Source organism: Erpetoichthys calabaricus, chromosome 2 (genome assembly GCF_900747795.2).
Source record: "Erpetoichthys calabaricus chromosome 2, fErpCal1.3, whole genome shotgun sequence".
NCBI lineage: Eukaryota > Metazoa > Chordata > Cladistia > Polypteriformes > Polypteridae > Erpetoichthys > Erpetoichthys calabaricus.
In genome coordinates this window covers 100,127,860-100,153,678 of record NC_041395.2, presented here as the reverse complement: position 1 = coordinate 100,153,678, position 25,819 = coordinate 100,127,860, and the positions used below count along the sequence as shown (strand labels likewise).

The window sequence follows — 25,819 nt, the reverse complement described above, 5'->3', positions numbered from 1 at the left end:
AAATGTGAATTATTTTGATGGTTTACTAATCAATAAACCTGGCAATACAGATCTGAAATTAGCATTAACGTTGAAACCTTAAAAAACTCTCTGCTTTCACTTAAGATCACAAAATGCCCCCTAATGTTCAGAAGTAGCATATTTCTGATCATTGAATCTTATAAGCTGGAATGTTAAAGGTCTCAATCATGACCTAAACAGAAAAAAGTCTTGTGAAAGCTGCCTTAGGTCAGGGTGTTTATTTTGATTTACTTCATGAGATAGAAGTACATAGTAAGCAAGAATAGTTACATTAAATATTTGAAATACTAAACTGTAAGCTTTATTTAAATGTTTAATATCTAAATATTCTCAAAAGAAAATTGTATTTTTTACCCGAAAAAAAGTGCTTTTCCTAATAAATGAACTTGAAATAGTATAACACAATACCTCACTTTTGTATGTTTGCAAATTGTTACATTTTGGCTTTTAGAGGGCTAGGACCACTGCTAAAGAATCAGATGTCAAAAATATTATCATTTTTATGATAATCTACCTTGAAATATCACAAAACAATACTCCCCATGTCTATGTTACCATTTCCCATTTTTTCAAAGTTTTGTGAAAAGGTAAGAAAATGTATAGATGGATATTTGATTCATTTTTCTTAATATGACAATATTCAAAGTTTCATATTTAACACTAAATAATGTAACACTTTATCTACTTGTTAGTCAGTTTAAGCTGAATTATCGTATCCCATTAGAGGTTGAACACTTGGGGTTTGTTGATGTGGCATGCACAACTTCAAGTACTTCTAATCATTCTTGCTGAAGACATCTATTGGTTTACTCTTTGTCATAAGGGTGTAGTTTTCTGCACAAAATGTGGACTAAAATAGCTTAAAAATAAGGCTTTGTTTTGGTCTAGAAGGCCAAAAAAGGGGTGAACCCCAAAAAGCTTGATGTCTTGCATAAGTAGACATTCAGATATTCTGCACTGGGGTTTTCTTGTCCCTGTGAGTCAGGAGGTACTGGACAAAAAAGACTAACATAATTTCAAAACATTTGATAAATAATTATTACAAGCGCAAAAAGGTTATTTCCCATCTCACAAGCTTAAAGGTTAAGATAGACTTATAGCTAGTTGACTCACCTAAGAATTAAGGACTAGCTTCAACTGAAAACAGACTGGATAAGGCAAATCTTTCAATCCAGCTATAACAAGAAAACTAGAGGTGTGGGAATTTTAATCCATAAAATAATCCTACTTGTAGTAAAAGATGTAGCATCCGATCCTGTAGGGCGATATGTCACGGTGGTGGGGAATGTATTGAGGTTTAAAGTAATTCTTGTAAGCATATATGCACTTAATGTTGATGATAGAGAAACTAGAAGAATTGCAACCCACCTTCTATAACTCAGTGGCTAAGAGAAATTGTATATTAGATAGATAGATAGATAGATAGATAGATAGATAGATAGATAGATAGATAGATAGATAGATAGATAGATAGATAGATAGATAGATAGATAGATAGATAGATAGATAGATAGATAGATAGATAGATAGATAGATAGATAGATAGATAGATAGATAGATAGATAGATAGATAGATAGATAGATAGGTCCTTTATTAATCCCAAGGGGAAATTCACATACTCCAGCAGCAGCATACTGATACAAAAAACAATATTAAAGAGTAATAAAAATAAAGGTAAAAACAGACATTATTATCTCAAATTAGAAAAAAAATCTAATTCTTTTATAAAGGATATGTCATCAACATGGCAAGAATACATTAATATTATTTTAGAATAAAGCATGCCAGGCCTGTGACTGACTCTGTTATGCTATTAACAGTTCTACTAATTGTGCTATCCATCTAACATAGGTTGAAATCTAAATTATCAATATAGACCTCAGTGTTAACATTTGCAGTGTACCATGTACAGTAATACATTAGCTCTGTGTTATATGCTATTTGGTAAGGGATTTGTAAAAGCTTGTAAATATTTGTTATACACCATCTATTGGAATTACAGAGACATAGCAATCAGATGGACACATAATCACACAGGCACTAATCATTTTATTAATGTGGATTATATTTTAAAAGCTAGATGAGTTTTATTCTTTTTGCTTGCATCTCTTTTCCGTTCTCTTTCTCTTGGGTAGAAGTTAAATCTCATTTTGCTTTTTTTCTCCTTTGTATTTCTATTTCTTTTTTGTTTTCTATGTCTTAATTTTGAAGTAAATGGCTTGTAATGGTAATATTATTATTATTTGTTTGAATGAGTAATATGGCATTGTAATGTTCTGCCTTTTGAAAATGAAATTGAAGTGTATTCATTTGCAAATTTACTGGAGGATGCAGGCATTAGTTTAATCATGCTAAAAACAGAAGAGTTGTAAACAAATTGGAACAAAGGCCATGTAGTATGGGGATTATAAATTACCTATTCATAGTTTTTTTTTTTTAAATTGTCAATATATGAAAACCAATTGGTTGAACTACTTGGATAAGGAGCATACTGTACATCTTCTTCAAAATTAAAACAAAACTAAGCCATCAAATCACCAGAGAGTGCAATTAACTGTCAATTACAAATAACAGAAAGCCTGCAGTCCCAGAGTTAGAAACAACTGAACCGATCATTTTTGAATGAGTATTAGAATAAAAAAGAAAAACTGTTTTGTTGGACAGCTGATGTCCCCTTAATGATTTTGGAGGCTCAATGAGGTCAGGTCAGGTTGGGGAGCATGCACTGGTACAGTGTGTTGCCGCACCCACCACACGATGAAACAGCTCGGGATCCTGGTTGGCAACCCCCCAGGCTCACCCTCAAGGAATGACCATCTGTCTGATGCAGCCAGGTGTTAATGGTGGCATTCCATTGGCCCCGTTACATCTTTTCAGGTCCTCAACAATGAGAATCCTGCAAGCCGATAACCCTCAGGGAATTACGTCACATGGCCATAATGCCGTATCTGACACTCCCTCACAATGCAGTTAATGTGCCTCATTCGAGACTCAATGAGCAACTGCTCATTTGGCACAAAGTCAAAAAATGGTACCCAAGGATTCTCTGAAGAGACACAGTACCGAAAGAGTCCAGTCTTCGTCTCAGGTCTCTGGATAGTGTCCATGTCTCGCAACCATATAGCAAACAGGAAGCACCAAGACTCTAAAGACCTGAACATCTTCATTTTACAAAGATACTTAGACACCCCTTTCCAGCGACCTCATGACCCCATGCTCTCCCAATCCATCTACTGACTTCATAGGAAGAGTCACCAGAGACATGAATGTCTCTGCCAAGGTAAGTAAACCTCTCGATGAGGTCGACACTCTCTCCGCAAACAGACACACTGCTGATGGCTGTGCCCAAGAGGTCACAAAAAGCCTGGATCTTGTTTTTTTTTCCAGGACACTCGCAAACCCAGACACTCAGACTCCTCGTTCAGTCTCTCAAGAGCCCTGCAAACATCACAGCATCATTAGCAAAGTCAAAATCAGTGAATCTCTCTTCACCAACAGATGCCCCACAGGCACTGGACCTCACGACCCTGCCCAACATCCAGTCCATGCAAGCACAGTGAGCATGGCTAGAATGTTTACAAATTATAGAGCAGCCTGGGTGCTTATATTAAGTCATTGAAGAAAACAGCTGGCGATGTCTTGCATACTTCGCCAGTTATGGTAACATAAACAGAAGATCCCAGGGAACAAATGTTAGAATTGTTTTAAGGTCATTTTAAAGAGTAGGCTGAAATATTGCCAGGAGTGTTAAACAGAGTTGGTACACAGAAATCATTGATAATCTTTCAGCTCGTTGGACAATGCCAGAAGTAAAAACGAAACATAAGTCAAACCAGTAATTCTTTCAGTAATTAATTTTTAATTTTTTTCGTTGTTTAGAGTATGAATGCACTCTGAAAGGTCTTTTGTTTAACTGAGCTAAAGTTATGATACTTTATTGTGTGTTCTGCTGAATTTTGAAAGGACAAGAGAAAAATTAGAATAACAAAAAAAAAAGAATACATCCAAATTAAAGAAGAACATTGCAAATTAAATAAATATATATATACAGTATAATATGCTACCGTGGCTGTTCATTTGTTTGTCCAGGAATTTGGTACGCATATACTATGTGATGTCTACTGTCCACTTTCGGGGTGATGATTGACCTCCAAGGTTACTCCTCTTTTTATTTTTATTTTATTTTATTGTGGAATCAACTCTCGGCAGCGGCCAGAAGGGCGGCTGTGTGGTGCAAGCGTACAGGTGCCGTTCTCATTCCCTACCACCTTCACTGTCACTTCCCTTACCTCTTCGTATCTTAAATCATTCTTGAGGCAGATTGAAGACTTAAGTGCCAGCTTAAGTGAAAAATAAAAGAAAACATACTAAGTAATTGTAACACAAACACTGACTTATTCAGTTTTAACGCAAAAAGATGCCGACGAAAGAAGTGAAGAAGCGGGCCGCTAGGGAGGAGTAAAGAAGAGCTGCTAAGGAAGCAGCAAGCGCTTCAACCTCTGAGCAAGTGAATGCTAAACATACAGAGAAAGAGGATGAAAACTAGGAATGCTCAAGTCAAGTGTATTCACTGCACGTTATCTTGCAGTGCACTGTTACTGGTATATATATATATATATATATATACATATATATATATATATATATATATATATATATACAGTATTATAAAAATAAGGTGCTATATAGGTGCCTAACCTGACACAGATTGACACGGAGTCACGTATAAAACCCAAAGACTTTTAATTTCTCTTCACCTGTGGGGCAGGTCTTCCCCGTAATCCCAACAGGCACAGCACAGTCCTAAAGCACTAAGAAACACACCAAAACACTCTTCCTTTTCACCACCACTCCTCCCAGGCAACCTTGTCCTCCTCCACCCAATTCTGGCCGTTGAGTGGTGGTTGCTGGCTCCTTTTATGGCCCACCCAGAAGTGCTCCAGGTGCTTGATCACCTGTTTCCGGTTGCACTCCCGGGTGGGGCTGAAGAGTAGTCTAGTTGGGCTCAGGAGCCCATACAGCATCCCCTGGTGGCCAACCCAGATCCCAACAGACCTCCCATGAAGCCCTGCAGGAAGCTGAGGCACCACCGTCAGCCAAGGTGGTTGCCACCAAACGTCCCAGGGGAGGTATTGAGCAGCCCATGGTTGCTCCCCCGGAACATACATTGAAGGGGCGTCCCCGCTGGGCATGGGACCCAGCTATCCGTCACAATATATATATGTACATTCCTAACATAAGTATGAACAAGACCCCATTAAAACTATATCTGCATACAGGCATAAAGTACTAACTTGACCCTCCTAGAAAAATGATTCTTATATCAAAAGTAATACAGAAACACCCATTGTACTAGATTCTCTTTATTTTTAATGTTAATGACATACAATTACAAATATAAGTGAAGAAATAAATGTCCTGGTTTCAATGATGGCTGCCTCACAGGTGTAGATTGTGTTTGATTCCCAGTCTGTAAGAGTCCCCCGAGTTTCCTTTTCCATGTTGGTTCCTTCCTTGTATTCAGGTTAGGCCGTGGCTCCCCATAGCCTTAGAATAAGTAGGTCAAGACGATGAATGATTTCAGTTTGACCCCGGCCCATAGGATTCTGTAAGAAATGCTTAAATCCAGGTGTGGGGAATCATATAACTGGATAGTAATGATTTCCATTATTTTAAGAATATGCCACTGGCTGCAATTAAAGACCACAGCTTCAAAACCTCAAAATAAGTTAAAGATTAAAAAGGTCAAAAAGAAAATTTCAAAAGCAAAAGTATAGTTATATGATAAACATTTGCCGCAATCTGAAGAAGTTTAACGTTTAAAGTTTTTTCCAGATAGTAAGTTAACTCATTCATTTTAATAAACATTATTAAACAATTTTCTTTAGAGCAGACAAAATGGACAAGGCAGAGGCCATGAGACTAGACTGGCTGTACAGTAGATCAAGAAAAGCAGGCATTTTTCACTTACAAATTTTGCCCAGAATTACAGTCTCCCTATCTGTTTGATGACATGAGCTGAAACTGATGGTTGACTACTACTCAGCATGGTGTTGTGGAAGTTTTTGCCATCAGGCTCCACATATGTCAAAAGAACCAAGTGAGTTATAAAATTTCATTGCTTATTCCAGGAGTCTTTGAGAAAAGGATAGTAGAATAAGGATTAGCCTGGTACAATCTTACTCTTGGTGCTAGCAGAAAATAGCATAAGAATGTCAGATTTTTACAGGGGTATTGATATCCTTTCTCTGACAGTGTGCTGACAGATATAACATCTTATCTGCTATATATACTAACACCATGAAACCAGCTCTAGCATAATGAAAGTGATGTATTAGGATCATCCTTTGTTCTACTTGGCTAAAAGTGGATGACACCTTCTTGCCCATTGAGGACTGATATATACATTTAAGGGTGTGATGCTTATTTTGTTCTGCTTTTGCTGGACACACAATCAAGGTACTGAGTTCTTATTATTGAAATGAGGCAGCTCATGACAAACTAAGGCATAACTAAAAATTAAATAACATGATGAGATACTGGGACAGCTTATCGATTAGCTAAACAAACGGGCTTGATGGACAGAATGGTCTGCTCTTGTTTGTTACATTTTTTATGTTCTTAACAGAAAAGCTATAAAGTAGCATGCTGAATCAAAGCTGAAAAAACAGGGAGAGCATTAAGGAATGAAAATCCTTTCTCCATTTATTCATTTTTTTATTAAACTTGTAAGTCCAGTTCAGGGTGGTTGCAGTAGCAGTGCCAGGATTTCATTTCAGAGTGGGCCTAAATTTGTTACAAGTGGGCTTTATGTTATTTGTATTACTGGTAATTATACATATATTTAAAAAAAAATTACAAGTCCAGTTATACTAATGTAAATGTAACATGAATTTAAATCGAAATGCAAATGGTGAAGATAAAGCATACCAGCCCATTGCAAAACACAAATGTCCAAATAATCTCCATTATAATTTTGACAAGCATGGCATGTGGCTGCCAAAGTGCATCTCAGAGCTCCAAACACCAGGCACAATTCAGAACAGCCACAATTTCAGGTAAAAAAACAGGACTGCCTCTCAAGACTACCGCCCCCAATATGCCCTTTGCCTTACAAATGTGTGTGCCACCAGAGCAATGCTGCCATCCTGTGTAAGGGGGAATGCATGGCCCTGGGAAGCAGTGTCACTCTGTCCTTTCCAGAACTGGGATGCCTGTCCATCCACATCCTGGCATTACAGCTTCCCAGTCAGGTAGAGAATTAACCTTGATCAACATTGAGATACCAGTCCATCTACTCAAACACTTAAGAGCATTAAATAATAGCAAGCAGATTACCATTTAGCCATTTACTGCAATATCTGATACATGACTTTCCAGTCACCGAACTCACGAGTGAATCTGTCCTCAACTAGATTCCTACAAGACTGTCAGAACTGTACATTTCAATCTCCTGTATTCTAGCCACACACTGTTTTCTGTTATATCAATGAGTCACCAAGCTGCACGCCTTAACAGCTGTAACAGAAGTCGAAAATTTTTATACCAATTGAGTTGGTGTCTTTGTGGATATCAGACAAATCCATGAACTGGGAAATCATTCTGCATTTGGTGGCTGGGTGGTTGTAGATTTTCCGCTGCACTTGGTAGTTTCTTTGGTAGCTTATAAAGTGAACACAGCTAGCAGCGGGATTTTCACATGCCATTTGGGCATGACCGAAGTTTTCAGTGCTGACATCAGACTGGCAAGTGTTGCTCTTCTGTTTGTTTCCTTTTGCTAATAAAACCTAAAACATCTGTTTGTTGAGACATCGTTCATATTGCCCTCCAACAAGACATAGCTTAACTGTAGTACTAGTGATGAGCAATTCATGGACCATTCATTCTTTTTGAAAGACTCTTTTCAGTAAATCATACAAATTGATTCAGTGGGACTCATTGGAATGGAAACATTTTAAATGATTCTTATTTTCTAAACCATGTTATGCAGGCCTGCGGTGGGTTGGCACCCTGCCCGGGATTGGTTCCTGCCTTGTGCCCTGTGTTGGCTGGGATTGGCTCCAGCAGACCCCCGTGACCCTGTGTTCGGATTCAGCGGGTTGGAAATTGGATGGATGGATGGATGTTATGCAGGCATGCACTGTACAATCGCCATCTACATATCTACTTTCCAAATATTTTTTCAAAAATTAAATGAACATTTCTAGTGATAGTTTACACAGGAGATTTTGTTGTGTAAGTTCATAATTAATTCATGATGTGTATTAAAATGCATCTATACAGTACAGGCTAATTTTTAATTTTAAGAAAAATATTTTTAAAACCTAAGCTATACAGGGTGGGCCAGTGAGGAAAGTGGGTGGACCTAGGCCCACCTGTGCCCAGTACTGGAGTTGTCCCTGGGTGGTGGGGATCCAGAACTTATCCAGGCAAAGATGCCATATAAATAAAATGTATTATTATTATTTTTATTATTATTATTATTGCAGTTCCCACTTCTGCATACAGGTTCAGACAAGTTCAGTTAATATTAACAGTCAACCTAAGATTGCATATGTTTGGATGTTTGTATATTACAGACAGCCAGAGTACATAGGGAAACGCGTAGGGCCGCGTAGTAGTGAAACAGGACAGTGAGGAGGGCCCTGCCCGGCTCCCTACTCCTGACGTCATGCTTCCCCCTCCTCTTGGCCCCCAGCCTCTGTCTCAGATTAGCGTGAATATATCACTCCCGCAAGCCAACTATGATTCTTAGCACGATGAGAGAAGTCGCAAAATCAACCAGAATGTTCAAGCAAATTCTAGAAAAAAGCCCGATCTAAATCCGTTAAGTAGTTCCCTCATTCACTAGCTACATAAGTGAAGGTAAGGAACACCCGAGGCTGACGTATGAGTGAGGAGGGCCCTGCCATCCTCCTCTCAGTCTGCTGCATCTCTTTTGGATTTGCTCAAATAAATCAGTATCACAAGCGAACTATGTTACACAGCGCATTGAGAAATCAACCAGAATGTTCAAGCAAATTAAAGAAAAAAACTCGATCTAAATCCATTAAGTAGTTCTCTCATGAAAAGTGGACAGACAAACAGACAGACAGACGTTGGATTTTATATACATAGAAATGCTGAAGTGAGGTAAATGAAGTCACACAGTGCAAGGTGCTACGGATTAGTTGTTTTGTCTGTAAATAACAGACTGATCACTTTCAAACCAACACCAGTGGTCAGCTATTAAAAGTGTTGTAATGCATGTGTGCATATACAGTATAATGATGTCACAGAACAACGTGTGCTATTTTTTATTTCTTACAGTGCACTGAAGTCAATTTGTACCTTTTCTAATACATGAGGTTAAATGAATTAAATATAGTTGCCCTCAAATTTTCTTTGAGTGTTCATAGTTAAAAGCATTTCATTCCCCATGATGCAAAGCTGTACCCTAAGCTTTTGTTATCTAATCAAAATCTATAACCTTTCCAGACCCCTAGTGCAGTGTTCCCACTTCCAAAAATCCAAGCAATCATGGAGACTTTCACTTTTATGTGGAACATAATCTTCTGTGAATTATTCACAATTTGTGCAGAGAGAAAAGTAAATCAGTACATCACGGCCAAAACCTTGACATCTGATAAATGGTAAAGAGAAACTGGAATCAAATAAAAATGAAATCCTCCTGGACACTCCAAGCATACAGTACACCTTTCCATTTCAGTTTTGAACAAAAGCCCCCATTCATTTTCAGCAAACACTAAATGAAAGCATATGCTTGGGTGCACTCAAACTATTCCGGATTAGACCTTTGAAATAAAACAAAAAAAGATAAAACAACAACAAAAATGTGATGTATCAGCATGCACAACGCTTCCTTGCCAGCCACTCCTGCATCAATCTGTGCTAACAGTACCTAAACTGGACTGGGATAGGCCGTAACAGAATTCTAGCACATAGTCCCAGTCCAATTGCAAAAGACACACAAAGCAGATCATCAGAAGTCACTTTCAATGTCCTTATAGTAAAGCTCCTGGCATTCATTTTGCAACACTAGCCATGTTGTGTGCCTTCTGCTTCTGTAACATCAGTCAGAGTACTCAGAGCACAATAACTCTGGCTGGCAGATAGCTCCAGACATTAACAAACTGGAGAGGCAAGAGCAGCATGCCAAACTCTTACCTGCACTTCACAGAGAAGTGCTGATGAAGAACAGCACCAGGCAGCCATAGCCACATGAGCTGGGGTCTATAAATAGTGTTTTGTCAGTTCAGAATGGTGTTACAATATACAGTAAATGTAATTGATTTGTCAGAGCTTCCTTCCAGGCTTTAGTTTTTATGTCTTATGCCAGTTTGTTCTGTTGTACTTTTTAAATTATTTGTGGCTTATGTTACTAAACATGTTTTTGTTATGATTCTTTTAATATTATATTTTTTATTTAGTATTTTCTTGTTTACTAATTATTTTAATGTGTTCTTTGTTCTACATTTATGTTAATGTGTTTTTTTACATTTGTGGTTTTCTGTATATTGAGCCCAAGGGGGCAGGGCCTCCTGAAGCTGCAGGTGAGAGACTACCTTTAACTTATTGAGACATAGAAACCTCAGGTCTCTGCTGAGACATTAGTTATTCACTTCTGTTTGATTGGCTCTCCATTATTGGAATTTGCCCATTAGTTTTTTGTAAGTGCTGTTCTGGTTTAGGGAGGCACGGTGGTGCAGTGGGTAGCGCTGCTGCCTCGCAGTTGGGAGACCTGGGGAGCCGGGTTCGTTTCCCGGGTCCTCCCTGCGTGGAGTTTGCATGTTCTCCCCGTGTCTGCGTGGGTTTCCTCCCACAGTCCAAAGACATGCAGGTTAGGTGGATTAGCGATTCTAAATTGGCCCTAGTGTGTGCTTGGTTTGTGGGTGTATTTGTGTGTGTCCTGCAGTGGGTTGGCACCCTGCCTGGATTGGTTCCTGCCTTGTGCCCTGTGTTGGCTGGGATTGGCTCCAGCAGACCCCTGTGTTCGGATTCAGTGGGTTGGAAAATGGATGGATGGATGGATGTTCTGGTTTATGGACTTTGCTATTGTTATTACATTTTCTGGATTGTGGACTTCATTTTTCTTTCTGACAGGCATTTTAGACTCCTTTTTGTTCCTGTTTTTACCTTTTTGTATTTCTGAAATACATCATCTAATTACATTAAGCAGCATTGTTTTATTATTCAAGGACAGGGATTTAATTTTTTTACAGTGCCCTTTTCTCTTTCTTGTAAACATTCAGTCTGGACTCCTTATGGCCTGCATAGTCTGTGAAGAGTGCTGCTTGAGTGTTGAGGCAATGAGAATGTGTTTGTAGGCCTTATATAAGTCTAGTTTTTTTCAGGAATGTCTATTTTTTTGATTTTTATGAGTCTTCCACTCATAACTGTTATGAATTTCCAGTTTTCAAAAAATGTATCATGCAAATTCTAGCTTCTCTTCATAGTAATTGTATATGAATTATAGGGTCTTAACATGTAAAGATGCCAAAGCCGAGGTTTGTTTTTGTGTTTCTTGCACCTCAAGAAAGTTTAAAAATCACTTAAATTTTACAGTAATGCCATTTTGTGTTTTTTCTAGAGCACCACCATTTTCTGGATTTTTGTGGTTTTTAGAATCCATGTTAACAGAGATCACAAACCTGACCTCACTAGGGCAAGAGTTTAAAGGCTGGCTTGGGCTTGAGTGGCCATGTTTTATCGGAATTTTACAGATAAACCTTGAAACATTGTACTAAAGACTTTATTTTGATTTTTCCCAGTTTTTGACTTTAGCTTTGTTCTCACGGACTTTATTCCTGGGTGTAGTTTTGGTTTCTAGGAAAAGATTGGTTTGACCTCCTTTTAATGAACTTGACACAAATCTTGACTCACATTCATCTCTTGGTCCACTCTCATCTAAAATACTGTCTCCAGTCTTCAAGACAGCACAATAAGAGTTACCAACAGCATGCATACCTGTACTTTCCATTCACTTCATCGTTGTAAAAAGATGATATATTATATATATATATATATATATATATTAAGACTACACTAATGTTCAACTAAAGCAGTTAAGTAAAGCTGATGTCACATTATTCAACTTCTAGTCATGGGGTATATCAGGTTTACTGACCACATTTACCAGTACATGTCAGTTTAAACAACTGAAAATCACTGCCCTTGTCAAATTTAACCAATCGAGTGCAGATCTTCTAGCACTGTTGTGCCATGCCCCTTTTTCTGACAGCCAATAGCATGCTGCTTGACGGAGCTGGTGCTATACGAAGAGTTAACATCTATGGTGAGTTAAGCCTCAATTTTGGCCCTCTTTTTCTTTATTTATTCTATTGTGGTACATAAAACACAAGACATCAGACAGCCAAGCTTGTCTTCGGTTTGTGAGGTTCCTTATTTCTCATCGCTATATTCTGTGCATTGCACTCCTGCACACATAGATCTTGCTCCCATGAGTAAAGACAAAGTTGGAATAGTTGGAGTGAGTCCCTAGGTATGTCAGGCCTCCAACTCGTTAAGATTATGTAAATAAAGGCAAGGTCTGAAAATCATTATAAACATTGTCTAATGTGACAAAACTATAAGTAGCAAATAATATGAGGTAATGGACTAATCAACAAACAAAAGAAGATCTTGAGCAAATCACAGCAAAACAAATTAGACAATGGGGGCATAGTGTCACAGTGGGAGGGGCTACCACTTCAGGGTCCACCATCTTTCATGTGAATCCCAAAACCAGTTGTTGCATGAGTGAAGTTTGCATGTTCCTCCTATGCCGGTAAAGATTTTCCTCTTGATAAACCTGTTTTCTTCCCACATCCCTGAGGACATGGAGGTTAGGTTAACTGAAGATTCCAAATTGACTCATGTTTGAGTGTGGGTACATGAGAGGAGCCGGTGATGGACCAGCTCCCTGTTCATGACTGTTTCCTGCCTTGCACCCTGTACTCTTGGGACAAGCTCTCATTCCCCCCCATTACTCTGAAATGCGTGAACTGGGTTGAAAATGTAATGTTGAGATTGACAACTCTTTTTGGATGAGGGAAGAGGGTCAAGTATTCAGACTGACGGAATTTTTTTTGGAACACAATGTCTGCAATAATGTATTGAACTGTGTTTACTGCATACTGAATTGTATGTTTTCTTGTAAAAAAAAAAAGAAAAAACCATTAACTCTGTTAAAGTAAAAAAAGAAAAAAAAAACAACATTATGGAGGACATCTCTTCTGCTACTTTTTGTGTTTTGCCATAGTTATTTTATATTTCTATTGATGTTATTGTAGTATGTTGGTGGCTTTACCTGACTTTAAGAGTATGTGTCATATTATGACCACTATTAAATTCAGAAAATGTGTGAACATTTTGGTTGCTTGTTATGAATTCTGTGTAATATTTATGAGCTCTCTTTGTGTAACTTGCTGTACTTTCACTGTTTCTGTGTCTGCTATAGTTAGCCACTGCTTACATGCTATTAGCATTCCCAATATGTGTCTCAGATGCTGCTGACTTTGAAAGAAGAAGACAGGAGTTATGAAGGATGTTTAAAGCTAACCATTTCAGTCTCAAGCTTTATGGTTTGTAAACCTATCACAAAATTTCAGTGTTCATTTAATAAGCGATACATTGTTTTGACTTGGTAGAGTAATACTTTCCCCTTTTGTATTATTAATATGTAGCCTTTCTCAGAATGCCTCTAATCTCACAGACTTACCACTGTTTATAAGGTATTGTACCATATAACTTCTCCCCACATTCCCTTCTACATCTATAACCTCAGGCAATTAGATGTAGTAAAAGGCAAGCAGGAGTTAAGTTACAATTTAAAAAATGTATTATTGGTAATATTCATAAATAATAACAATATGCAAAGTACATTTGAATATTGGCAACCATACAACCTGATGAATGGTGATGTGTAGTTTCAGGCGGCACACAAACTTGTTAGTTACTTAAAAATGTCTCTAGTTAAGGCATCATTGGTGGTCAGCTTTCTTTAGAACAGGCTGCATGCCTGTCTCAATATGGCTGCCGAGCTGTGCTCTTCATTGTGTTGCCCTTTTCAGTTCATGGTGTGAGATGGTCATTCAGCAGTTTGATAAGAGAGAGTGAGGTTAAGCAAGCAAATTTAGTGATTCTCTGTCCAACCCCTAGAGCCAATAGGATGTCATGGTACTTAAAGGCTTCTGATACAAGCCAGTCCCAAACAGCCATACTTCAGACCAATGGGGGAATAGAACATCTTCACACCTGCCCCCCAAACCATATGTTAAGGTAAAGCTTTGCAGTTAGGCAGCCTGGGTTTCCTGCAGGGGGTTGAAAGAGAGTCTTTAGTAGAGAAACGTTTGTGTTCCCCCAACTCTGTCGTAAAATTCACTTTCCTGACTAAGTTTTGCCTAAGTTACAAATAAAGACATACAAAATATTCATCAACTTGTATGCAAAATATCACATCACAACATTCATTAAGACACATAATGTACTTTAATGGGAGTTCTGCTATGGGTAAATAAGGGTCTCACCTCAGATTTTTGACTTGTGCTTCCAGGTTGTTACCCAGGTCCACCTTCTCTGCATTTTTTGTCTTACCTCAATCCACGCAAAAGAGCCCTAACATCATTTTTCAAAATGTGGGCAGTTGTAGAAAAAAAATGACATTAAGCAGAGTCATTGTTTATTTATTTATATAGCACAGTATAAAAACAAAAAGTGGTAGCTTTACAACATTAAAATAAAATCAATATATGAATAACAAATAATTAAAACATACGACAACAGATGGGTAATTCTAAAACAAAAATACATATAAACACACCTCTAAAAGACATAAAATGCCCGAGTACACAAATGAGTTATTATCCTGGATTTAAAGTGTTCAATGGTGAGGGCTGATCGAACATGGTGAGGAAACTGTTCCACAATTTGGGCCCAGCCACAGAGAAAGCACGGTCACCTTTACATTTCAAATGACTGTTTGGGACAGAAAGTGTGGGACACCATCTACTCTAAGTTCCATGATGTTCCAAAAATGATGGATGGATTAAAAGCCAGAAGTCTGTATGACCACCAGCATCAAGTGACTCCGTGAGAACCCTAACTACAAAGAGGACTATTTCATTTATGTTAGGTAGAATGCCCAGAGAGGACTGGGTGGTCTCGTGGCCTGGAACCCCTACAGATTTTATTTTTTTCTCCAGCTTTCTGGAGTTTTTTTTTTTTTTTTTTTTCTGTCCATCCTGGCCATCGGACCTTACTCCTTTTCTATGTTAACTAATGTTACCTTATTTTAATTTCTTATTTTGTCTTTTATTTTTCTTTTCTTCATTATGTAAAGCACTTTCAGCTACTTTTTGTATGAAAATGTGCTATATAAATAAATGTTGTTGTTGTTGAAAGCAGCTGCTACAAGGACAGTAGGGTTGTATGAAGTATGTGAGGTAATCTGGACCTAACTTGTTTTAAAATTGATTCTAAATTTCATAGGTAACCAGCCTAAAGATGCTAAAATTGGGGTAATATGGCATGATTTCTCTGTTTTTGTTAGTAGACATGCAGATGCATTTTGCACAAGCTGAAGACGAGACAGAGTAGTTTGACTTACCTCAAAATACAGTCCATTACAATAATCCAGACATGAAGAAATAGAAGCATGGACTAATGTCTCAAAATCTCCAAACGAAAACATGTGCCTTACTTTGCGTAAAACTCTCAGATGATAAAAAGAGACCTTAAAAACAGCATTTATTTCCTTATAATATTAAAAGTCAGGATCAAATAAGGCACCCAGACTTTTAGCATAAGGGTTAACTTAACCAGAAAGTGACCCTAGATCTCAGGATATGTTATTAACAAGATTCAGAGATCGAAAACTTAAAATTTCAGTCTTGTTCTCATACATTTTAAAATAATAACTAGCCAACCAATGCTTAAGGTCATTTATTAATAACAGTAATAATAATAATACATTTTATTTATGTAGCACCTTTATTTAAGCAGCTAAATAGGCATTTCAGTGCATTTGGGTTGCCAGATCTCAATGGGAGGTACAACTGTGTATCTTCAGCATAACAGTGGTAGGACACTCCATGCTTTTTTATAACATGTCTTGGTAGTAACATATACAATAAAAATAAAATACAGCTAAGCACTGATCCTTGTGGTACACCATACAAGAGGAGGGCAGGTTCAGATAATGATCCATTAACGAAACAAAAACCTGCAGCCACTGAGGCCCTCCAGGAGTGGTGTTACCTACCCGGAATTAGGATCTCATAAGAGATCTGTAGCCTACTTTTCTTCCACAGTCTTATCTGAGTGCTCTGGTGGTTGTATGGCTGAAACATGGCTCTAGATAGCCTAGGTTTAAAGGGGGGCACTGAGTCCAGGATTGTTTCATGTTAATCAACTTGTCTGAAATAGAATTTTGAAATGAATTTACTGCAGATGTTATGGAAGGGATCGCAGTAACAGTGCTAGCAAAGTTGTGAGGTAGAGGACGACACTTCCCAACAGAAACACAATAGGCATAGGATCAGAAATACAGGGTGGACATATTTGTAAGCCATATGATAAAACCAGATCCTGCATGGGGCCACATGCATGTGCTGGGCTGAAAACAGATTGAGCTTTGATTAAATTAATTAATTAATAAAAAAAATTTTGATCAGCTATAAATTGAAACTCTCATAAGATTCTGAGGGCTGCAAACAACATCTATAACAGTTTTTAGAAATGGTAGCAATCCCTCCACGTCTGCTAGATAATAATAATAATAACAATAATCTTTATTTATATTGCACCATATCATACATTTACATGCAACTCAAGGTGCCTTCCACAGATTAATCAACAAAAACAAACATATACCACATCTAGATAGCATAGGTGAGTTAAAACATTCACAGTCCTCCAGAACAAGTTCATTTAAAACTCCTATCTCACCTGCGCACACCCAGGTCTCACATAAGAAGAAAAATCCATACCACAAGATTTGATAAATTTGTTTAAAATAAACGTCTTGTTTATGATAGATCACGTTCATCTTTAGGACAAATATCACAGGTTGAGGAGCACAGAGACACAGGCGCATGAGAACCTCAGAGTTAACTTGCTTTGTGCAGGGAGCCACCTTTACATAAGTTGGCCAGATCCCTGTGAGACACAGCAAGATCAAGCAGGACAAGCGAAACATGGGAATGTGGTACTCTGATCTTGAGGTGCACCTGTGCTCATGTGAACAACATCCCAGTTGAACCCCTGTCTCTGCAGCCATCTCCACCGCACCTGGAAGCCAGAGTGGCAGGCTCACATCCGGACAGGTGGATCTGCATCACTTCTTGGGCGTTTCAAACCAGAAAGAGTTAAAGCAGGAGTGTAGGAGCTTTTCATGTACCATCTTATGTGCAGTAGTGTCTGTCAGTCGTACTTAAAAACCGCACTTGTAGAGGTTGCAAATACGCACATAAAACAAAACAGTATGGGCAAAAACATGATAAACAAAGGCAAACTTTGCACGGTGAAAATCAAACGCAGGCATCGTCTTGGGATTTGTGGTTTTAATGGACACTTAGAAGAAAGTAGGTGTTCTTGTGTATGAAGTGAAAAGAGTGAAGTCTATCTTCTAAATGGTGCTTCTCTAAAGTGAATGAATTTAAGTGACAAAAGTGCAATGTGTAGGAAATGATCCATGGCTTCTCTTTATGGTAACTGATCCTCTTTCTTTAAATAGTAAATGTAACTGGAATGCTAGCTTCTCATTGTTCCTCAGTAAAATGAGTTTGTTGATTGTTTTCTGTTCTCTACAATTATTTTCTAATCCAAAATATTTCATAAAACACATGCAAATACAAGAACTAGTAACTGTAATATATTGTTCAAATATAATACATTGAGTAAAAAAGAGAAGATAAAAGCAGAATAAAAAGTCAAAGCATTATGTTAAACAGAGTACACTGACTCACAGACAGAACAGCTTTCATTGATTTTTAAAATTACTCATTCAGATATTGAACTGCTTCTTACAAAATACGGACAAACTCGGTTTCTGGAGACATCATTTGGATTCATGCAGAGAGCATCATGCCAGCTCTATTAATAGATTTTTAAATTCCAATCTTAGCTGCACCTTATTACCATGGGATGTTACCATTTAAGTGATGGAATTCTTTATTGTTAAGCGTTTCTCAGAATCTGTTGCTTTTTGAAAGCTAGTCCAGTACTTCACCTTCACCTAAGAATGATTTTCACAGAATAACATAATTAAGTAACAGTCAGAATGTTTAACTGTTAGATCAATCACACTCAAGTCAAACATTCATTTTTTTCCCTTTACTAAATCCTCATGTTTTATTGATAAATAATCGATTCATCCATCTTCTAAGGAAACTGTTTTCATTAATATTGTTTTTTCATTATTAATTTATCTGACACCTGTGTCCAAGTTGTCTTACAAAAACATGCAGTTGTACACATAACTTAAGTGATCTGAAAGCACAAAGTTAACGAGCAATAAAGAACAAAATTGAAAGCTAAGCACAACAACAGTAGAATTGTAGTTAGATGAAAAACCTGAACTCGCACAAAATCAAAGCTGTCAGACAATTGATTGGTTCAGTGCAGCCGTAGCAGATTTTCAGTAAGAGAGCAGAGGAATAGTATGAGTATGCTATCCTGAGATGTTCTGTAAAACTCATTCCACAACTACACTCTTAAAAATAATGGTTCTGTAATGGCATTTTATAGTTCTTTACTGGATTGTGTGGTTCCTCGTAGAACAAACAAACAACATTTCATTCTGGGAAGGGTTCTTTGCACATGAAGTTGGTTCTTTGTGCTTTGAAAAACTTCCTAATATGTAGAAAAAAATCCTGAAATTGTTAATGTTTGGTAGGCAGCCTAGCAGGACAACAGATGAAGAAAATCTGCTTATGTTATTGTATGTAGCAAGAGTCCTTTTAAAATCATGGCCCATTAGTATTTCACAAAATTTGTCACCATATATTCATGGTTATTTTTTGTATGTGAGCCAGTTATGGATCTAAATAAAGTTTATTTCCTGAATCTTCATGTGGATTGGTCAATTTTGGAACAAAAATGGTACCCCTATGGCATCACTATGAAGAACCACTCTGGCACCTTTATTTTTTAGTAGTGTGGGGAGAAGCCGCATCCTGTTTTAGTATGTCTAGAAAGAGTAGGAATAAATTAGAATGGAGACTTCTAGGAGTACTTGGACAGACCAGAAGACCAAGTCACTGAGGAGCAGAGCCATGCAGGGATCTCAAATTTAAGATAAGTGTTTTGAATTGGAGTCCTGCTGCAGCCGAAGGCAACAGAGAGAATGAAGAAGTAATTCTAATGTTAGTGAAGCAAGAAATAACCTACAACAGTCAGGCTCTGGAGTTTGACCCCTTATTGCCCCCTTTGTCACCAAATTGTATGAAGAAGCTGAAGAAAGAAACAACTGGACTTGTGCTGTTTAAAAGAAAGGAAAGTATCGAGGCCCTCAGGGTCCTCAGCCTATCCTGGATCAAGGTGTGAAGAAACCCAATGACTGAACCACAATCCACAACTGGCGTATCCCCTGCTGTTCAGTTTACAGTTGCTAACTTAATTAACAGCAAACACAGCCAAACATAAAGGGAACATTCAATTTCTTTACATAAGAAATAGCTCTAGGAGTTGAACTCAGATCCCTGAATGTGCTAGGCTGCAAAATAAATAGCAAACATTGCTGCCACTTAGCAAAAAATGGTAACCCTTTAGTTTAGGTACTGCAAAAATGTATCTATTACTCAGATACTGTTATGTAAGAAGACATTAATAAAGGCATTTTGGTGATAATCACGTTTGCAATGTGGCCTACTATTTAGGAATGGTCAGAAGTGGCATAAGTGAAACAGATTGCTATTGATAATGCATACTTCAGTATAAAACCTGTAAATCCTTCACGTTCAAAAATAATTTTACCAGTGTTATCACAGGTTCATAATACGTTATGCTGCACAGAAATGAATAACCACTTTACTTATGCTTTGTAAACATTATTAACAACAAAAAAGCCTTTGTTAAAGTATTGTTACATAAAATTAAAGGAGCAATAGATGCATTTTTGGAGTACCTAAACTAAAGTGTCACCAAAAAACTATAATAGGTGGCACAGTGGTTAGCACAGCTGCCTCACAACTCCATTATCATGGGTTCAAATTATACATTTGGCCACTGTTTGGGTGGAGTTTGCATGTTCTCTCCATATTTTCCATGGAGAGTTCATCTTTCCACAGCTCCAAATACTTGCAGGTTTGGTTAATTTGCAACTTTATGTTGGCCTAGTAGTGTGTGTGTGTGTGTGTGTGTGTGTGAGTTTTATTTACTTCTAAAATTCTGCAAGAGAGATAGATAGATAGATAGATAGATAGATAGATAGATAGATAGATAGATAGATAGATAGATAGATAGCACTTTATTTGTCCCCAGGTGGAAATTTGACTTGTTACAGAAGCCAATAAATAAATATTTTTATAAAATGACAAATAACAAAACCCTTCTCAAATACACAACAGGAAAGAAAGAAAGAAAGAAAGAAAGAAAGAAAGAAAGAAAGAAAGAAAGAAAGAAAGAAAGAAAGAAAGAAAGAAAGAAAAGTAAACAAAAAAAGGAAACTTCTGACTTGGCTAAAGATAAAAATAGCAACTATGAGGCATTATACCTATCTTTATGAAATGGAACTTTACAAAATAACTATTTTATGTTATACTTAATAAAAAAGATCCGTCAACAAGTTCTTAGCAGTGTCCCCTATCTACGTCTTCAAAAGCAACAATATCCTTAAACAGTAAAAAAAGAGATTCTTTTAAAAATGTAAGGGGTCTCTCGGGGGGCATCTTAGCTTGAGCTACAATATTATCTGTGTAATTGCAAGAAACTTAGGACTGCCCCAAATAATGGATAAAGCCTGAAATGCTCTTCAAAATTTTTAAATATCATAATCATGGTGGGGGTGGCGTAGCAGGTAGCGCTGCTGCCTCACAGTTAGGAGACCTGGGTTCGCTTCCCTGCGTGGAGTTTGCATTTTCTCCCCGTGTCTGCGTGGGTTTCCTCCGGGTGCTCTGGTTTCCTCTCACAGTCCAAAGACATGCAGGTTAGGTGCATTGGCGATCCTAAATTGTCCCTAGTGTGTGGGTGCGTGTGTGTGTGCCCTGCAGTGGGCTGGCACCCTGCCCAGGGTTTATTTCCTGCCTTGCGCCCTGTGTTGGCTGGGATTGGCTCCAGCAGACCTCTGTGACCCTGTAGTTAGGATATAGCGAGTTGGATAATGGATGGAATGGATAATCATTGTGAACACGATACCTTCTAATGAATTTGGAAACATATTTATATTTTGCATACATGGCTCATAAGTAAAAACTGAACTAAAACAAGCACAGGAGTAAATAAATAACATTGTCTGCTTTGTGCAAGCCATAATAAAAAATAAACAAATGAATGTAAAAGTCAATTTGATTCTTAATAGAAAATTTGCTTTTTACAAGAAAATAAATTTGCATTTAAAAAATTACAGGATGATGTTTACTTTGAGAGGAGATAAATTAAATTATTTGTGATTGGTCTTGTTTAGGTTTAGCACTGGATTTATGCCTAAATCTAAAAAAGGGTTTTTGTGATTATTTGTAAAGGTTTGTTTATTGTACTCTCTTCCTAGTCTGCATTGGATTAAGTAGGTTTGAGAATGCGATTTTTTGTTATCAAGCTCTACATTTCTAAAGCATTATGTTGGACAAAAGGTCACTCCTTCCATTTGTGACCAGTGGTGGGCCACAGCCTCTCCCCGTCTCAATGTATGCCATCTCAGTAGTAGGCATCAGTTCATCAGAGGGTACACTCACACACACATTCTTTTAGGGGGTCATCAGTTCACATACATCTGTTAGATGTGGGAGGGAAACAGGAGTACTCAGATATAAACTCATGCAGTCTTAAGGAGTAAGTGCAAACTCAGTGCAGAAAATGACCAACTGGGACTAAACAACAATTTAATTTTCACTGTCCTGTCATGATGAAAGGAGTGTATTAAAAATACAGAAAAAGCATTTGGCATAAATAATGAAGAACTGCTTCTTTAAATGGTTTAGTTTAACTCTGTCTTGTGCTTGCCACAAGTGGAAAATGTTCACCATTGTTTTGCTCCATTATCGTTTTGAGTGCTGCTCTCAAATCTACATGTCAGGCCACTTTCCCTAACTTGCAATGCAGGTAGTTCTGCTCTGATAAGAATAGTCAGTAATTATGTAAGTCGATATAGAATATGCTTGATCTGAAATCAGAATTTGATAAACTTTAGAAAATTGGTTTCCTTTAGTTTGTCAGAGTGCTAAACAAAGTTCAACAATATTATTATGAACAGTTTATAATTTTGAGGCCATCAAATAGATAGAATGACAATAATGAGTGAATTTTTACTTTAACGGTAGGTGTTGCCACCTCAGCAAGCATTCTTCATTTTTTACGGCATAAGTCATCACTATGCACAAAAAAGTAGGAAAACAGAATTAAAAGCAAAAAGGTAACAAAGTGCATCATGTAATAATTGAAATGCCTGATAAATAAGGTGAAAATGCGATATAACCAGAAAAATAACTAGAACAAAAAACGAAAGGACAAAAGCGTAACATAACCTGTTTATAGGGTCGCAGGTGCACAGGAATAATTGGACAGTAAAAAATGTGCAGTAGAATCATTATCAGCCCTGTGGGTGTGAATGAGGTAATTAGAATATAAAATAAGCAGAGGGACAGAGTATCTAAAATACATGGCAGAAAAATATGGCTTGTCAGGATCAATTAAAACATTAGACTTAAATAGAGACCTAGGTAGAAAGTTCAAGCGGCAGTAAACTAAAGGAGCATTAGCTGACCATCTGTCAAAGTGATGTCATTCACTAGAGGATACAAGAGCCATAGTTGCTATTCATATTCAAAATCTGTAGACCGCTATGGCAAGTTTGACCCTAATTTCATTTAATTCACTTGTATTCTACATGCACAAATAATTTGAACTATTCAGAAGCTGTAAACATTGCAAAAGCTTATTGTCATGAACACTCAGATCTTTTTAATATTTATACTTCTTGACTTTACAGAATGAATGCCCTGAACTCTGTTTATGATGATTTGAACCCTGGGACCAGGAAAGCTATCTACAACTGGATTGAATCAGTTTATAATCAGAAGAAAGGAAAAGGTAAACAACTCTGAATTAATGCTGAAATATGAGATATAGCTTTTAATCGGCAAGAGCTTCTGAGGAACAATACTATATGGTAGTTATGGCAGGATCTTGCTGAATCACCTTTCATTTCATGACCTATTACATTATTACTCATAGAAATGTCACATAACACCTATGGTCAGTACTGTTGCTGGCCACGGCGTGCACGTAGCCCACCAAATTACTTACAGCAACGTGTCTTTCTGTCATTAGATGGTGGGAGTGAGGTACCACTGCCTCATCTGCATCCAGTTCTTTGCTTGAAAAATGTCAGTGGTGACTGGAAGTGTTCATGCGCAATGAGAATTATCACTTGTAATGTCTCACCTTGCCACATTGTTTTATACATGTAAATTTCTGGTTAAAATAGGATGGTGTTATAACCCAAAGTATTTCTTTTTTATCTTGGTTGTAATTGTAATTGTTGAAAAAGAGAGAAATGAAAAAACAAACAGCTTTATTTTACCATTATGAGTAAAATAAAAACTAAATGGCTAGAGTCAACGAGAAAATCCAAAAGATACATCAGCACCTTGGTCCAGATCCTCTCTATATTCCTTCTGAACTACACTCGCCTATTCACTTTTTCTCTTCTTTCCAGCTTCCCACTTCCTCTGAAATTTCAGATCTCATCTGCAAATCCAAGTCATCTACTTGTCAGCTGGACCCCCTGCCTACAGTTCTGGTTAAAGCCTGCCTCCCCTCTCTAGTCCCTCTCATTTCTGCCATCATTCACTCTTCTCTCACTACTGGTATTATTCCCTCATCTTTTAAAACTGCTGCTATAACCCCAATACTAAAAAAACCTGGTGCTGATCCTACTAATTTCAATAATTTTCGCCCCATTTCTAACTTGCCCTTTATCTCCAAAATTCTTGAAAAAATAGTAGCTATCCAACTTCACATCCATTTATCTCATAATAATCTATATGAAAAGTTCCAGTCTGGTTTTCGCCCCCTTCATAGTACAGAAACGGCACTTGTTAAAATTACTAATGACCTCCTTATGGCTGCTGATTCTGGTCTAATCACTATTCTCATCCTCCTTGATCTGAGTGCGGCCTTTGATACTATTTGTCATACCACTCTCCTTAATAGATTATCTCTGATTGGCATTACCCACACTCCACTTGACTGGTTTAGATCCTACCTCTTAGGCCGCACTCAGTTCATACAACTTAAAACCTTCACATCCCAACCCACCGCTGTTACCTCTGGTGTGCCCCAGGGCTCTGTCCTGGGGCCTCTTCTTTTTATTATTTACCTTCTTCCCCTTGGCAATATTTTTCGCAAATATAACATTAATTTTCACTGTTATGCTGATGACACCCAGCTCTACCTTGCTGGTAATCCCACCTCCTCTTTTCCACCACCCTCGCTTATTGACTGCATTGCTGAAATTAAATCCTGGTTTTCTTCGAATTTTCTTAAATTAAACAGTGATAAAACTGAGGTTCTCCTCATTGGTTCAAAATCATCATTATCCAAAACCAATAATCTTTCTCTTATTATTGATGACTTTGTTGTTTCTCCATCATCTCAGGTCAAGAGTCTGGGTGTCATCCTCGACAGTACTCTATCCTTCCAATCTCACATTAATAACATCACCCGGTCTGCTTACTTCCACCTACGTAATATTAATCGCATTCGCCCCTCCCTCACTCCTCATACTACTGCCATTCTTGTTCATAGTCTTGTCACTTCTCGGCTGGACTACTGCAATTCACTCCTCTTTGGTCTCCCGAATAAATCTCTTCATAAGCTTCAGTTAGTCCAGAATTCTGCAGCACGTATCATCACTCAAATCCCATCTATTCACCATATTACTCCGGTCTTGCAGCAGCTTCATTGGCTCCTGATTAAGTTTCGTATTGATTTTAAGATTCTACTATTAACATTTAAGGCCATCCATAACCTCGCCCCTCCATATCTGTCTGACCTTCTTCATGTTGCCATTCCATCCCGTAACCTTAGATCCTCTTCCTCCACCCATCTGACTGTCCCTCCCGCCCGTCTAACCACCATGGGGAGCAGAGCTTTCAGCCGTTCTGCTCCCAAGCTCTGGAATTCATTGCCTGCGGATCTCCGAAATATCAAATCATATTCATCCTTCAAATGTAAACTTAAAACGCATCTGTTTAAAATGGCTTTTTCTTTTTCCTCCTGATTATAATGGTTTTGTTTGGTTTTAATTTCTAGATTTTCTGATGTTTTAAGTTTTTTTTTTTTTTTTATAATTGTGTCTTTTATTTATTTATTTATTTATTGTTGTTCGGTGTCCTTGAGTTCCCTGAAAGGCGCCTTGTATAAATAAAATGTATTATTATTATTATTAAAGCTCTGATGTGTTCCATGTTCAACAGACATTGTCCTTTGCTACTATTTTATTTGAACAAAGCTGAAATGCTTATTTAAAAACACCTTTGTATTCACGTAAAAAATAATAATAATTAAGATAACAACACTGTTACTTTTTGTACAAAATGAATATAGGAGACAAAATAGGGAAGTCGTACTCATCTTTAG

The 25,819-nt window shown here is 37.6% G+C and overlaps 1 protein-coding gene across 1 annotated transcript in view; it reads left to right on the top strand.

Annotated features, from left to right (window-relative positions):
* The window catches only part of LOC114645314 (otoancorin-like), a 158,201-nt gene that overhangs the window by 23,672 nt on the left and 108,710 nt on the right, over positions 1-25,819 (top strand). The window contains exon 5 of the mRNA XM_051923129.1: positions 23,166-23,266. Coding sequence (XP_051779089.1) covers positions 23,166-23,266 — 101 coding nt within the window. The remainder of the gene's footprint in view (positions 1-23,165; positions 23,267-25,819) is intronic.